Source organism: Telmatherina bonti, assembly GCF_933228915.1.
Source record: "Telmatherina bonti genome assembly, chromosome: 7".
NCBI lineage: Eukaryota > Metazoa > Chordata > Actinopteri > Atheriniformes > Telmatherinidae > Telmatherina > Telmatherina bonti.
In genome coordinates this window covers 35,430,242-35,446,765 of record NC_136625.1, presented here as the reverse complement: position 1 = coordinate 35,446,765, position 16,524 = coordinate 35,430,242, and the positions used below count along the sequence as shown (strand labels likewise).

At 42.8% G+C, this 16,524-nt stretch overlaps 2 protein-coding genes across 2 annotated transcripts in view; both read left to right on the top strand.

Annotated features, from left to right (window-relative positions):
* Positions 1 to 1,929, top strand: part of LOC306758751 (polyamine-transporting ATPase 13A3-like) — a gene marked incomplete at its 5' end in the record, with an annotated part of 42,417 nt that extends 40,488 nt beyond the window's left edge. Inside the window, one exon of the mRNA XM_079244131.1 lies at positions 935 to 1,929. Within this exon, the coding sequence (XP_079100257.1) occupies positions 935 to 1,117 (183 nt within the window). The 3' untranslated portion in view covers positions 1,118 to 1,929. The remainder of the gene's footprint in view (positions 1 to 934) is intronic.
* A 12,980-nt stretch (positions 1,930 to 14,909) lies between these two features.
* LOC306758002 (transcription factor HES-1-A-like) lies at positions 14,910 to 16,159 on the top strand. Its single transcript, XM_079243211.1, has 4 exons — positions 14,910 to 15,116; positions 15,192 to 15,287; positions 15,365 to 15,452; positions 15,579 to 16,159. The coding sequence occupies exons 1-4, from the start codon at positions 15,006 to 15,008 to the stop codon at positions 16,025 to 16,027; spliced, it is 744 nt and encodes a 247-aa protein (XP_079099337.1). The 5' UTR covers positions 14,910 to 15,005; the 3' UTR covers positions 16,028 to 16,159.
* The last annotated feature ends 365 nt before the right edge of the window (positions 16,160 to 16,524 follow it).

Sequence of the window (16,524 nt, the reverse complement as noted above, 5' to 3'; positions counted from 1 at the left end):
TACTGCATCCATTCTGTTCTCGCAGCCTTGAGAAGAAGAAAAAAAAGTTCTTGCTTCTCACGGAGCGTGGAACCAGTTTTATGGACTTCGTCTCCTTTCAACCGAGTTCTCCTTAGCTTGTTCGTAATCTGAGCCACAACTGCAGTTTGCTGTTCTTACTGACAGGAGGGAACCCGGTGTGGTCTTCTGCTGCTGGAGACCATCTGCTTCCAGGCTGGACGGGTTCAGAGATGATGTTCTGCAGATCATGGCTGGAACCAGTGCTTACTGGACTTCCTGTTGTCTGTCCATCATCTCCAACCAGTCTGTCCAGTCTCCTCTGACACCAACCAGACCTTCTGGTCCAGACATCTGCTGCTCGCTGGATGTTTTCTCTTCTTCAGACCTTCTCTGGAAACACTGGAGATGGTTGTGTGTGAAAATCCCAGTAGATCAGCAGTTTCTCAGACCAACATGACACAGTTAAAGCCACTTAAATCTCCTTTCTTCCTCATTCTGAAGCTCAGTTTGAACTTCAGCACATTGTCTTCATCACGTCTGCATGACCAGATGTGCTGAGTTGCTGTCCTGTGATTGGCTGGTTAGACGTTTGTGTGAATAATTGAAGGTATACCTGATAAAGTGGCTGGTTGAGTGCATTTTCATCATGTAGTGATTAAAAATAATTGGTTTACTTTAGTTATAGTTAAAAAATAATCACTAATCTTCACAGCAATTTCCTTAAGAATCTACTGAATAAACATCTGCATCATTAGCAGCCAAAGCTTTTTCCTGCTGAAATCACTAAATAATCCCTTTTTTTCTTAACTTGCAAACTTTGCAGTGTAGAGAAATGTGTAATCAGACAGATCTCTTGGTGTCTTTCAGCAGCATATAAAACCTTTAACACCCAGCCGTTGGCTAGCTTCCGCTCAAGTTTTCACCGTTTCCTCAGGTGGCCAACGACCGCTGGGGCTCGTCTTGTCTCTCCCGACTGTTTTGTCGGAGGAACAAAACCCCGAAGGTGTTGTACAGGCATCTGGCTCTGGAGCTTCAAGAGGACCCCGACTGGCCCCCGAAACCCTCCATGATCACATATGCCAGCGATCCGCCGTCTTGCGTCACCGCCCACCTTTGAACCAAAACGCAGCAGAGACTGAACCTGAAAGTCCCGGTTTGTTCGGTTACTGCGGGGTGAATCAGGGGCTGATGATTCCAGAAATACGAGCTCCATGAAGAGGAAACTTCTCACCGACTGACTCTGAGAACTAATCATACCTAATGTCCTCCTCCTTTCTGATTCACCCGTCGAAGGTGGAGTTTAGATGAACTGCTGAAACTTGAGCCAGAGAAAGGTTGAGACGTGACAGAGAACGTTTTTACCTGTCAGGACATGAAACCAGACCTTCTGCTTGTTACCAGCTGTTAAAATGACAACAACACATATCAAACCATGACATCATTTCAGAAAACAAGCTGTTATCAGTCTTACACATCATTCAGGAGGACCTTCGGTCCGTTCTTCGCGGTACGGCTTTAGTTAACTGAGGTTGTCAGGTTGAGGTCTGGACTTTGACTCGATGGTTCTGTTTTGACACATTTTCAGCCAAACTTGAAGCTATGAGACAAATGTCCAACATCTGACTCCAGAATAATTTGGTAATCAGAGGAATTTATTCATACGTCCTGCATGCATTCTCCCAACTCCCTAAGGCCGCCAGAAGAGTTTACCTGCATTTATTCTCCACTTGAACACAGATTATTTTCTAAATTGCAGTGAAATTGTTTACATAGAAGCACATTAGAAGAAGAACAATAAGAAACATAGTTCGACCCCTCAGTTTACTGTAAATCTTTAAAAACTCTGAACAATCCAAACGTTCCGACCCAAATGGAGTTGTTAATTTCTTATATTTTGTAAGCTTCTTCTCCCGGCTCCCCTCCTCCCTCTCCTACATACCTGATAGACACACCCTGCATATAAACAGCACGTTAGGATGAAAATACAAAGTAGTGAAGAAGAAACTCAGAAGGCAAACATGGCTGAGAAAATGCAGGAAGGATTTCCCGACCCGGCTCGGTTTATTTGCCTCCTCCTGCTAAACAGCCGAGAAAGAGAAAATCGTTGCTGCGAATAAAAAAGCCTCGAATCACACAAGGAGCAGAACTGGAGGGGGAGGAGTCAATGCAGGAGGAGGAGCTAAAATATGAGGAGGGGCCAAGATAGGGGAGGAGCCAGGATAGGGGGAGGAGCCCAGACAGGCCGCCACTTTCACAAATAGCTAGCTGCCCAACATTACCTACCCCAGATTTAAACAACACCCAAAAATGACGTGTTTTCCTGACGAGTCCTCTCATTAATACAACTTTATGGAAAGGTCGAAGCTTCTGAAGTCTGATTTCCACTAAAGGGAAGAAAGAGGCCTGTCCTGTTATCAACATCAACATGATTGTTTTCCTTGTTAAAGTGGAACCATTTTGTGCATTTCAGGATAATTTATTTTTATTTCTGAGACCAGAAGGGCTGGGATTGATCGAGTTATTGTCACAAATAGCTTTATTTACTTCAGACCGACCCTCTCTGTAGGCTGTCAGATCATCCTGCGGGCAAAACGAGTGGATTGAGACTCTTCCGCATTAAGCCCCGCTTCCCGCCACTGCGCCACATCGGGAGCGCGCACCGCACCTGCTTTCGCCGTCATTGTAACGTCTCATAAACAGAAGGATTAGGCTAATATGAACTCAATAAAAAAACAAAATACAATGTCAACACATAGCATACAGCCCTACATGTTGGAACCTGAATCAGACCCTGAAGACGAAGTGGAAAACAGCAACCCACAGCAACGAATGCAGCAGGATGTCTCTCTTTGGTAAACTCACCAGCCATCGTTGGAAATAACTTTATCCCACGTTTTCCACCCGCCTGATGTATTTGTACATGCCCTTGTTAACCAGTAGAAGGTAACCAATCACCGAACCTTTTCCCCCGGGATGTCACAAGGATTTCCACGTAGAAAAAACTCTCTAAAACGACGCATTTTTCGTCGCCATGGAAACCGAACGGAGAGCGTGCTGGAACTCAAACTCAAACTAAAACTCAAACATGTGTTTAGGTGATAAAAAACAGTGTCGTTCACATGTCTGATGAGGATTCAACACTGTAACACTGTAGAAAGCTCAGAAAACTCCAAATACCATCATAGCACCCTGTGATATTAAGAGACTGAATAAAATCTTCATTTCCTTCAAGGCAGACAGGTCCCTTCAGTACATTTCATAGTGCCAGGTACTCTCGATGGGAGAGCCCATTGATCTAAACGGTTAGTTATCATGCGTTCCAACAGGGAAAGGAATCCGCCGCCTGCATGCAGTCCACAGTAGAGATGATTTAGTGAGGTGGTCAAGTCTTTCAGTGACTGAATAATCCAACTGCATTTCATCCTGGCTTTATGATCCCTGCAGAATCCGCTTGTTTCTCCACACTTTGCTGCCGTTCTGGTGTCATTCCCGTTGGAGAAAAAATGGTGTGATATGTGTTGTTTTCTGATTTTAAAGGTCTGGTTTGACAGAAAATTCAATCTTTTTTTTTTTTTTTTTTTTTTTTTTTTTACACACTGGTACTTTTATGTTCTGAAAATAAGATTTCCAGGTGTTGAGCTGAACATGGCATGGCGCGTGTAAATGTGCGTCCCATAAAGTGATTAGATGGATTTCTACCTACCACTTCCTCACCATGATCCTCCATATAAAACAATATAAACAATAAACAATAACAATATACAATATAAAACAAGCTCACATCCTTCAAGCAGCTGCTTTTTCAACAGATAAATTCATTAAATTAATTGCTGAAAATTGTAAAACATTTATAGGTCATTTGGTTTTAGGGAGATTTTTTCCTGCTTGCTTGATAAGATGACCGACACACACACACACACACACACACACACACACACACACACACACACTGTTTCGTTTGCTGCATTTCTTTTAGAGTTGCTTGAAATTCTTCCTGTGGAAGAGAAAGCAGACATAACCGTGTCTCTTTAGTGAACTTCATCAACAAGGCCATTTTCTGTGAGAGTGTGTGAGAGTGTGTGTCCAGCTGAACCAGAATGATTTTTACCAGTTTACCTCCTATAAAACAAACAAAAAGCTCTTTCTGAAATGAAAGTTTTAGCATTAAAGACACTGAAGACTCAATTCTAGAATAAAATTTTCACATAACTGCGTTTATTTTTGTCAGATATATTTTTGTAGTCAGTTTTACTAAAAGAAATCGATATAAAACGTTCATATTTTCCTTTTACTGTATTAAAATGCAGCTCATTTTTACCTGTAAACTGTAATTTGATGTTTGTACGTGTCCGTGTTTCTAACGGCAGTTTTTGCTCTGCAGAATTCCCATTAAGTTCCTCAATAAATCTCTATACCAAGCCCGTCTTGCAGACTTCGTGGGGGGCTGACCCTGGTCACACTTTTTCAGCCGAGACTTACTGATCAATTACGGGCTTTCCCAGCCTCCTCGCTGCCTGGCATATGGGCGCTTAAGGGTGCAAGAGTGGAGGAGAAAGAGGGGTATCATTTCATGTGGAGATCAGGGCCTGCAGGCAGTGAATGGGGGGATTTAGGGGGGACTGTGAATAAGGGAAAGGGGTCCTTGCTTGTACCGGAATGAAAAGGATCTCCCTCAGATCAGGGAAGAGCCTTTTGGGGAATATTCATGATGAGGAGGAAGACGCATCATGAATTCATGTGTCTGTAACTTGCCTGGATCATCTTCTGGGTAAACAGCGGCGTGCACAGAGCCGGCGTGTCATGCCTTCACTCCGTGTTTGCCATGTAGTTTTGCAGAAAGTGTTGCCTCTCCACAAAGCAGCATGGCTTTTTGTGTACTCTCTGCTGTATTGCTTTTGTCGGAGTAGGCGAGCAGATGGAGAGTGGTGGAGAGACATAAAGAAGCTAAAACACACAGCCTTTCTTCCTCACAGCTAGCAGCTCAACCCAAAAAGATTTCCTCAAGCTTGAGCTCAGACGTGTGCTGTTTCAAACCTTTTTTTTTTCCTCCTTCCTTTTCTTGGCTGTTTACTCTGAGATTTGGGCCTGAGCGATCGCTCTGTTTACTCTGTTTCTAATGGCCTCAAACGCAGCAAACACGCCTTTTCTGGACATTCAGGACTGTAACCACCACGCTTTTCTTCCTAAAATGGTCTTCTTTGGTGTTTTTTTGCGTTTTCCAAGTGGACAAAAGACTGTCAATCTGCTGCAGTTTACACTCATAAGGCCCCCGACTTGATGGATAGTCGGGACACAAGGCCGACCTGATGCTCACTTACGGCTCGCCTCATTTTACAGAAGACACAAAGACACCCACGTCTGGTGAAAGGTCTGTGACCCACCAGACTGTCACAAAGCCCCTCTCCTCCCTCCTGTCCCCTCCCAAGCATAGGTTCCTTCCATGGGCCTTCATGGCATCCCTACCCCCCCCCCCAACCCCCCCCCCCCCCCCCCCCCCCCCCCTCCACTCCTTCATTTATCAGTCCTTTCCTGGCCTGAATGGGCTCTGTGGTTGGTCGATAAATTCAGTGATTCAGGGGGTGGACAGTTGCAGCCGTGTTAACGTTTGTTCACAGGCTTGTCGGAGGGATGGGCCCCGCCCCGCCGCTCTTTGTCCGCTCTGGTCCCTCATCAGGTTAGAAGTCAATGGAGGGCCTTGTGCGGAGGTGGCAGGGGCATGGATGGAGCCGCCTCTCACACGGCTTTCACACAGAGGGAGGACTGGTCCGGATCACCGTGACACTTGTTAGTACGACATCGCCGGCTCGCCTCTCCTACACTCCCCGTCTGATGATCGGAGCTTTAACCTCTGGTCTGAAACGACAAACCCAAAATATATAAAGTTTGTCTTCATAACTACAAGAGCTGCATGTGTTGTCCTACAGAAAGCTGAGTCGTGGGATCACTGCAGAAGTCAGCCTGTTACTGAATCACCTGCAACACAGTTATCTCACACGTTACTGCCACTGGAAACCAGCAGACCAGTTCATCTAGGAACCAGTAAAGTCATGTCTGACGAGGAGCTGTGCTGAAGTAGGAGCTAAACAAAGGGAAGTTGAGCGGTTTAACTGGTGTTTTAGTGAAGGTGTTGCGCAGGGAAATATGTCAGCTGATGTTGGGAGAATCCAGAGTCAGATGTCCAGCTTCGAACCACCATGAGGATCCGGAAAAGACGTGAAGTCCGGCACTTCACGATAAAACCTCCTTCGTCACCATGGAAACCAGCAGGACCTTCAGGATTCATTTTAAGCAAATGCAGAATTTTTTTTTTCTTTTTTCATCTTTTCTTATTTATCACACCATATTACGTTCCGCACGGCCGTCCTACCTACATGTCATGACGGTTTATCTCTGATGAGTTTCATGCAGTTTAGATACGACACAAATATTTAATATCGTATTTAGAAAAGTAGTTTTCCTTCTTTATTTCAATTAGTATGCCCCGTGTGTCATCGCTTTTCTTTTTCTTACGTACAAACACATGTTAGTGATCGTTTTCATCTGATTAGTTAGGCGATCAGACAGAAAGTACATGAGGAGGTGCATCACCTGGTGCTGCCAGGCCGAGGCAGGGCCGGGGTCCGTAACGTCTCTACGAGCCTCTGGATCCGCCACCTCCCTTTATCTTTACGAGGATATGCGTTTAAACTTTTTTCTACATGTTAGCAGAGTTTTTGGAGCTGGAATCAAACCTTAAATAGCAAAAATAAGACATGATTTAAGTTTATTTTCTGTTTGCTGCTTCCAGAGGTTTTGTCCCACATTGATGAGACAGATGTCTCCATCGTCAGCATCGTCCTTGTTTTCACGCGACACCTTGTTTTGAGGGGAAATTAGCAGCGAGCAGAGCTTTTCTCGTGCTCTTCTTACATTCCTGCAGATTTTTGGGTTTGAACTGCGTTTGGTGCGGATGCCAGCGCTTGCTGCAGAGTCTTCTCCCTGGGATTTTAGCACGCTTTGCGGTGCTACATAGAGGGTACGAATATCTTCTGCGCTTCCTGCATCTCATCTCGTCAAAAGGAGGTGAAACAAAACAAAGTTTGAGGCAGCAGGCTTGCATTGGGGTAAGATGATCTGCACTCAGAGGCCTGCAGCAACCCGGCTGAAAAGAAGAGCACAAGTGTATCTTCCCATCTCAGTTTACCGATCAGACTCACAATTAAATGAGGTCAGGCCTTCGTTTGCAGCGACGGTGACTCCAGTCTTTAAATCTGAACTAGAAAAGCTCGGATGCACTTTCGTGGCCCCTGAAGATGCCACGCTGTTGCTGAGTTATGGCCCCTCTCACAGGCTCAGCTGAGCCAAAGCATGGGAACAGCCCAGAGGAAGACAGAGAGCTATAGATGCAGCTCGAGGAGACAGAAAACAGTGGACAGAAAGAGACTGAAGAGGGACTTAGAGCCATGACTGAAGCCCAACTGTCATGAGAAGATGAGAGTTGCCATGGCCACCCAGGAGCCACCCAGCAAGCATGTGAGCAGGGGAGGCTCGGGGGGGCTGGGGCTTCTGGGCCCGGGGCCGGTGGATCACATGCACTAACCAGGGATTATGTGCATAAGTGATGAGCGCTAAGTCGGCAGGTGAAGACGGCAGGCCCTGGGACGAGGAGCGCGCCATCCCTCAGGACAGCTCCTTCTGTAAAGACAGAGACTTTTTTCCAAGTGAGGATGATCTGCCGCGTGAAGGGGACTCAGCCAGAGGTCCTCGAGCGCTGAAAGGGCATCCCTCAGGCTGCTTTCACACCATAAGTGGTCTTGTGAGTCATCTTGACTGGCAAGAATGGGGGCATCTTCACATTCATAAATCCCAACACAAACACACTCGTGGATATGAACTGAGCGCTGGGATGGGGATGAGCAGCGCATGGCGGGCTTTGGTGAAGCTTTATGGCCCGCTGCAGAAATAACAGCAGAATTTACTGTTCGCTCTGTTTTCCCTCCCTCTCTCTCCAGGATCAACAGGTCTGGAGGTTGTTTTTAATGCCGGGAATCATTCCTGGTAATATCCATGCCCTTACAGGAATGTGTTTGAACTTTGATGGCACAAAGGAATCGCATTCCCATGGTCCACGGCGAGCAAGTACGCAGTTCATCAACTTACCCCCCCCAACACCTTTTCAGGACGATGGCATCCCTGCACATATTAACATGTAAATACACTTAGATACTTTGACAATGCAGCGAGATGCATATAATCTACATGCTAACTAGCGCTTTAAAGCGGCTCCACAGCTGAATGTGCTTCAGGCAACACTTTCATGTCTGGCTTTTAAAAATTAAATGTGAGGCCTCCCAAAGAATCTGTAAAAGCGTTTTTTTTTTTTCGGTTTGATGAGGGATAAGGCTATGACCGGGTTCCCTTACAAAGAGTTTAATAAGACTTCTGTCTCATCGCTTTCGTCTCCAAGTTGAAGATCTAAATGCCATCTTTTTTTTTTTTTAACACCCCCTCTTCTTCTTTTTTTTTTTCTTTTTTTTTTTTTTACGAAGCAACCCACCACGTTAGGTGACAGATGGTAGGCTGTTTTTCTGAAATACCAGTTGCTATGGTCCCAGTTTTCGTCTTCGCTCGCCGCCGCCGAGCTTCCCCTCTGAGGCCGGTGTAGTGACTTGGAATAAACTGCTCAGGTTGTTGTTGACAAACATGAGCCCAGATGAGTCTGCTAATCTCCCGCTCCTTTATTCGCGTGTTATTGCTGTATAAACAGGCCTGAATATGCTGGAAAAACCCCAACCTCTGTTTTCAGCCCGCTCTTATCTCACGCGGGGTTTAATCTAACGCCCTCTACCCTTTTTACATCCCTGCCTCTGCTAAAGTCGACCATATTTTTGATTCAGCGCATCTCCATGGCAACCAGTTATTTCCCATCCTTGAGCCCCTACCGTCAGCTCCTCTTCTCCATTGATAGCGCTGCCTACACCCCCCCCCCTCCACCTTATCCCTCCTTTTTTTTGTCCAAATAAAACAAAGCGCTGAGTGAATGCGCTCTGAGGTAGGTAAATGTATTCAGTGACATCAGCCAGGACGAGTCTATTCTGCTGGATTCCTGTACCACTTGTTTCCAGCCTTGTCTGGGGGCCGGACACTCTGTTGGGCCCATTGTCCCACGTGTATTCCACACAGGCCCGCAATTAATGGAGGCCTTGTCTAAGGCTTCTGGAGCAGAAACTGCTGTTGGGGAGGGGGACAAAAGGCGGGTAGAGCTGGGGGCTGGGAGTTGCAAAGGGAGAGCCCCCTCCTCGGCCTTCCTCTTCCCTCTTTATGGGGGAATTAAAAGGAAAAAGAAGGGATGGGGAGCGAGCGGAGAGCTGGAGGAGATCTTTAAGTGATCCCTTCTGTCTGCGCCCTCCCCTCCTGGCCTGAGATGTTTTCATACCAGCAGTTGAAAGGGAATCTTTGCTGTATTTGATGATGAGGATGATCATTTCACAGCCTGCATGGCAGCGGGGTGGGCGGGTCGGGTCGGGGGGGGAGACGGGGTAGATAGAAGAGGAGGCTGCAGCTTTTAGGCCAGGTGATGATGGAGAGAAGTGTGAAACACAACATGTCTCGCATTACATCGGAAATTTCCTCAGTTTGGACTTTTTTCCTCGTCCTATAGAATGAAACGGTTCATGGCACGAAGACGTCGCAGCTTCAGACTAAACACATGAAAGCACCTCTTTGCTCCTATATCGTTTCATTACTCTATTTAAATTGATGATTTTATTGTGATTTTTGCTGTTTGGTGTTGTGTTTTCTGCTTCTTCACACCACCTGGAATGCTTTTAATGTTTCATATAAAGCACTTTGCATTGTTTTGTACATGAAAGGTGCTGTATAAATAAACTTGCCTTGTGAAAACGAGTAAATGAGCTCAGCTGTCTGAAAGGAGATGCGTTTTTCCATTTAGGCAATACGGTTTCATTTATTTGTATGAATGTTCTGCTGAGGAAGGACACTGATGAAGACACGAGGAGAAGCAGAGTATACCAGCGCTGTGTGGAGCTTGGAAAGTAAACGTAAGGCAGTGTGAAATCTTATTCATTTGTGGTTCTGACTCTAAAATGCTTTAAAATATCTTTTCTAACACTGCAAAACAAGCTGTCAGCATGAGTTCAGCAGGTTTAAAGATGATTCTTCTCACAACAAACATGACGTTTCCATGCATAAAACTGGCATTGCTGCAGAATCACTCTAAAGGATTTAAACAGAATTATGTTGTTTAGTTCTTATTCCTGTTTCATTTTCATGTCAGGTTTTTAACACTAAAGTTCAAATAAAAAGTTGACCTGTCAGCTGACCTGCTGCTCCGGGACGTACCGAGGTCCAAACAGAAGCTCAGGGGGTGACGGAGCTTTTTCTGCTTCTGGTCCAAAACTTTGGAATGAGTTTCCCATCCACATTAGACAAACTCATCTTAAAACCCATTTTTATTCCTCAGCCTTTAACCCAACGTAAGACAGTTTCCGGTCAGTTTCCTTATTTTTATTATTGGTCTTTACTTACTATTTATTTAGTTTGTTTTATTGTTTTAATTCCGTACTCCTTGTATGACCTCTTGTTTTTTTTTGTTATTTATTTGCATTTGAACTGTTTTATTCTGTTTTTATTTTTGCCGATTGTGTCCAGCACTTTGTTTAGACTGGTTGTTTTAAAGGGCTTTATAAATAAAGTTGAGTTGTTTTCTTCTGTCAGATGTTGGACTTTCTTGGGTTTGTGGAGCCTCCCAGCCACGATGTTCCCACACTGATACAGATCAGGACGGTGCTGTAAACCTCATGTTGTCTTCACCATCTGCACCGTGAAGGGCTGTTTGTGACAGAGCAGCAGGCTCACTAAAAGCAGAGCTGATGAGACATCATTTATTGTTGCATGCAAAACTACAGACTGAATTAAGCGGCATCTTGCAGAAACATCTGCTAAAAAAAAAAACCTAACTGAGACCTGAATGTAATCCTCGGAGCGATGAGGCGGTGTGTGAGCTGATTGCATTAACGGAACATTGTAATTAGTCGTATAACGACTCAACTGCATAATGGCTTGAAGTCCGACTTGATTTCATTTGGCTTAATTTAATATTGACTCAGGTCAAGAAGCCGGTGGGGCATAAATTCTGCCTCCTCGCACAAAAAGGAAACCATGGACGCAAACACTGACCTGCTTCTGGGGTCATTTCACCTCAGAGGATTTAGGAGTTTTATAAAGAGTATTTAAAGTCCATCAGAGAGGACAGAGGAGGCAGAAGCTCAACCTGGACCTGACAGAGATGTCTCTCTAAACGCACTGATGCTTCAGCTGCAGTCGTTCAGAAAACAGATTATTAGTCACTAATGAATTACAGCGCTGATAATATAGATCATTAAGCTATTTGTTAAAGTCACGTTGCCTGAAAAGTGGTTGAAAATACAAAACAAAAAAATACAAAAAGAAGGAAAACAGATCTTATAATCTGTGTTCATTAAAAAAAAATAAAAGACTGTAAAATGCAAATAAAAACAAGGCAAAGATTTACAATTTTCATAGTCATTTATTTTAATAGCAAAACATCTAAAGCATCAAATATTGAAGGTGAAAATTTTTACTTTTTCATGAAAATAATACTAGTTTGTCTCTAACTTTTTTCAGACATTAATCAAATAAGAAAGGGAGAAAAGTAAGAAACAGCAGCAGAAACTTGTTGGAGCTGATTAAATGAAACGTGACTGGGATGGACTGGTGACCCGTTCAGGGTGTACCCTGCTGCTCGTCTGCTCGCCTCCAGCTTCCTGGTAAAGGCAGCAGCTGTCTGGCATGATGGGATTAAAACAAGAGCACTTCTGAAGGCAGAGCCTCTCAGATTTAAACATGGATGTAAGTTTATCAATCAGCACAAACATGCAGGTACAGGTTGTGAAGCTTCATATAGGAATGTTTCATTAAAAGGGTTAGGATTAGGAATATTCAATCAGATGCTGAACATCATATAAGTTTTTAAAAAACCCTTTTTAAAATTGTTTAAAATGTTGGATCTCTGCAAACAAGGAGCTCAATGTTTCGGGAATACTTTATGAAGTTATTGTCATAGTTTACTTCACCGTCCAACAAGAAGGTGAAGCTACCTGTGAAGATGATCCAGCAGCTTCGCCATGCGGGCAGAGTGGAAAAAGGTTCTGGTGTCAGATGAAACATCTGTTTCTTTTTTTTTCTTTAAACTATTGACACCTTGCCCTCCTGTCTACAAATAGAGATAAAAAAAACAAAAACAAAACCTTTTCTTATACATCTAGAGAGCCAGTGAGGCTGAAAAGTCAGGTTTTCGTATGTTCTCTGTAAAAGAAACCTTTTACAGAGAAGATGTTGCATGTTTCAGCAGGACGGTGCTGAACTTCATGCCTGCAGTCCAGATCTTCTCAGCCCATTTGGAGCAGATGTGAAGATGCAGCAGGACTATTGAGAAGCTCAAATCACTGATCAGACAAAGATCCAGCAGTCTCCAGATGTCTTCCAGATGTTCACAGAAGATGCTGCTCAGCGATAAACTCAGTCATGTTCCAGCTGTTCACAGAAATGTTGCTACCACTATATTTAGAAAGATAAAATGTGAATAAAATATTTTAAAAATCCTCAATAAAATGTGATATTAGTATATATTACATTTAAATTAAGTTGACTTATTTGAAGTAAATATCCGGGATTAATAATCAGGGAAAAAAAATAATTTTTCTTTTTGGATTTTGTAATTTTCTTTATATTTCTTTTCTTTATTAATTGGCAAAACTAAAATTGAGCCAGAATCTGAGTTTATTATTCAGAGGAATTTTAAACAGGCGAATTCTTCGACTTCGGTCGCTGCACTGAAGTCTGATGAGCATGACAGAAAAGCTTTGTCAGAGTTCATGGCAAACATTTTCTTCTTCACTGGACATGAGACCTCGAGTGTGCCAACGCATGCCTTAACATGCAGCTCTGAAACTCTCAGTGACCCATGACAAACTGTGTGTGTAACCGCACACGCTAAGTTACTGTCCTATCAGGCTGCAGTTACTTGTGCACGAGTAGATGAATGTCTCGAGAAAGATTTTAAAACGTCAGTTCAATGTATTATAGTTAGTGAGAATGTTAAAATGATGTCATGTTTAGATACCATGTTTTAATCTTGTTTGCTCTGAGACTTACTTTCATGCACACAAACTGAAATCTGCCTCAGGGCAGCGTTTCTCCTCAAACTGTAAGATGAGTTTTTCCACACCACATCTAATAATCTTAGTAGCCAAATATTTGACACATCTCTGCTCTTCATTTTAAAATAAGACAAAAAAGTTTTGATTTGTGACAATACAGATTTTGGCACAATACTGGCTTATTAAGCAACAGGTTTTGTCTTTGGTTGCTCACTGTAAAGTCCCCCCCCCCCCCCCGCCCACCTCCATTTATTCCTCTGTCTTTTAGACAGACAAAAACCTAATCAACCAGATGCTAATCGTAATTGGGGATGGTTCAAAAACATTTCTTACAAGGTGACATTTCCAACCCAGCATGCAGCATGATTTGATGCGCCGTCACGTTTCCAATGATAGATGGTGTCAGTTGTCTTTATTGAAAACACATGAAGAAAAATAATAAGGCTATGTTGTCAACATTGTGTTTTTCTCTCTTTAATTTCGCTGACTTTGGTTAAACTTCTATTAAAATAAATAATTAAATGAATAAAACAATGAAAGAAAAGTATTTTTACAGACCAAGTAAAATACTAACATACTATAAATACCATAATAATACGTTTAAGATAATTTGTGAAGTAGTAGTAGAATGCCCAATGATTACATATGTAAGTTTTAAAGGGTTAAAAACAAAACAAACATTTTATCCTGTGTAATCACAATGCTGGCTAGTAAACATTAGCTGCTATTTATTAAGTACATTATTGTGCCTTAAATATTTTATGAATTTTTTTTTTTCTTTCTATCAATTTCCAAAGGGAAGTTCAATAATATCTTGATATTACTGAATTCAATATTGGGTGTTGTTTTTAGGCTAAAACACAGAGTAAAATAAATGAATATTTAAATCAATAGTAGATGAGTAATTTATTATTATCATTATCATTATTATGATTATTATTATGATTATTATTATGATTATTATTATTATTATTATTATTATTATTATTATTATTATTATTATTGTTGTCATCATCATCATAATCATAATCATTATTATTATTATTATTATTATTATCATTATTATTATTATTTTCATTAGTATTATTATTAATAATAATAATAATATTAATAATAACTTAGATACTGATGCTACATCATTAACACTACAAATAATAATCAGTAGAAGAAGAGAATAATGCGCAGTCAAGAATGAAGAAGAAGATGAAGGCGCGCTAGTTTATTCATGGAGGTCAATTAAAAAAGTCAATTAAAAGTTCATTAAAATATTAGTTTTATCTGCTGACAGACGGTGAAACTGATGAAGTCCAGTTAATTTAATTTTCAGCAGCACCTGTAATGACACAGGTTTACTTGCTACAGGAAACCGACTTTAGAAACATCTTAAGTTCTTACTAACAACTCAGCTGTGTGTAAAATAAATGAATAAATAAATAAATAAATAAATAAATAAATAAATAAATAAATTTGTGTGAAAAGATGTCTGTCAGCGATCTGACAGGCAGCCAATGAGAGCGCCCCGTCGCACGAGCCCGCCGCCTCCCTGGCAACGTGTACCGCGCGCCCATTGGACAGACAGCGGGAACCCGGGAGCTCATACACGAGCCGCTCGCGTGCAGCCTGCGGCTCTATAAATACAACCCGAAGCGTTGCTAACAGCAGCAGGACTGAGTGACAGCTCGACGAGAAGACTGGAGTCGCTGCTGGCATTCTGTTGTCGGTAGTAAAGATACCCAGAGGTCTTTTGGGAGAAGGTGGGACGCTGCTTCGCTGCCTTTAAGCTCCGTTTGTCGCCGTCATCCCGTCAGGAACGTTAACTCCAAGATGCCAGCCGGTACTTTGGAAAGAGCATCCCCCTCCTCCGTGGCTGCTACCCCGGCGAGGAGCGACTCCATCCCCGCAGAAAAACCCCGGACTCAGACAGAAAGCAGAAAGGTAAGCTTTCTTCATTAGCCTATTAAAACATGTTAAATTATTTTAGACACAAACATTTTAATGATCATTTTAAAGTCTTCCAAACCCATCATGGAGAAGCGGAGACGCGCCCGCATCAATGAGAGTCTGGGCCAGCTGAAGACACTCATCCTGGACGCCCTCAAGAAAGATGTAAGGAGATGCTCCATCCCTACATATTATACATTATTTATTTTTAGATATATTAGTGTTTATTTATTTGTGTTTAGAGCTCCAGACACTCTAAGCTGGAGAAGGCAGACATTCTTGAAATGACTGTGAAGCACCTGAGAAACCTGCAGAGACTCCAGATGTCTGGTATGTTTTCGTAGATAATATGCTTGTCGTTCCCAGTTTAAGATGAGTTATTTATTTAATGGGCGTGCATCGTAATTATGTTTAAGTAATCAGTTTGTAATGCTGGACTTTTATTTTCCTCTCCAGCTGTGGTAAACACAGACCCATCCATCCTCGGTAAATACAGAGCCGGGTTCAGCGAGTGTGTTGGAGAGGTCACCCGTTTCCTTTCCACCTGTGAAGGGGTGAACACAGATGTCAGGACTCGGCTCCTCAGCCACCTTGCAGCCTGTGTGACCCAAATCAACTCTATAAACTTCACTGGATCTCCTGTGGGCACCCTGGGACAAGCTGGTGCACAGATTCCCGCCGTTTTGGCCCAACAGGTGCCCTGCAAAAGCAGCTCACAGATGCATGTTTCCCCAGAAGCTGTGGGGAAACTGTACGGTGGCTTCCAGGTTGTGCCGTCGCCAGATGGACAGTTTGCTTTTCTTGTTCCCAGTGCTGCTCTGACACCTCTGACTCCACAAAACAGCCATCACGTGTCACCTGTCGCACCCAGTGGCACCTCAGACTCTGTGTGGAGACCATGGTAGGAGCTATGTTTAGAAGATTGTCATTTAAACAAAGACTTGAGATGATGAAGGACATTTTTGTACATTTTGTAAATATTTTATGTACCCTCCATGAGAGGTGGATGTAGATACATTTTTCCCTTTTGAGATTTTCTCGGCCTCTTTGCTACTTGTAATTTCTATTTTTGATATGGCGCATTCACATGCCTATAAAGCACTGTAATTTCTGAGATAAATAAAATGTTTTTATGATTTGTAGTCTTACAACATGTGCTAAATTGATAACATATCCTCCATGAAAAACGACTTTACATCACCTGTATTGTTTCACTCAAGGGAAGACATGTTTGCACCACCTTTACTAGATACCACTGTGTGCTCTACTTCATTTCAGACCTGTGGAAAATAGCAATCTAAATATATTCCCCACCTCCATGTTTGCCTTACCCACACTTGTTTGCAGTTTTCTGCCTGGAAATAAATATCTTTAATGGGGTAGGGAACCTGAGAGGTTGTGC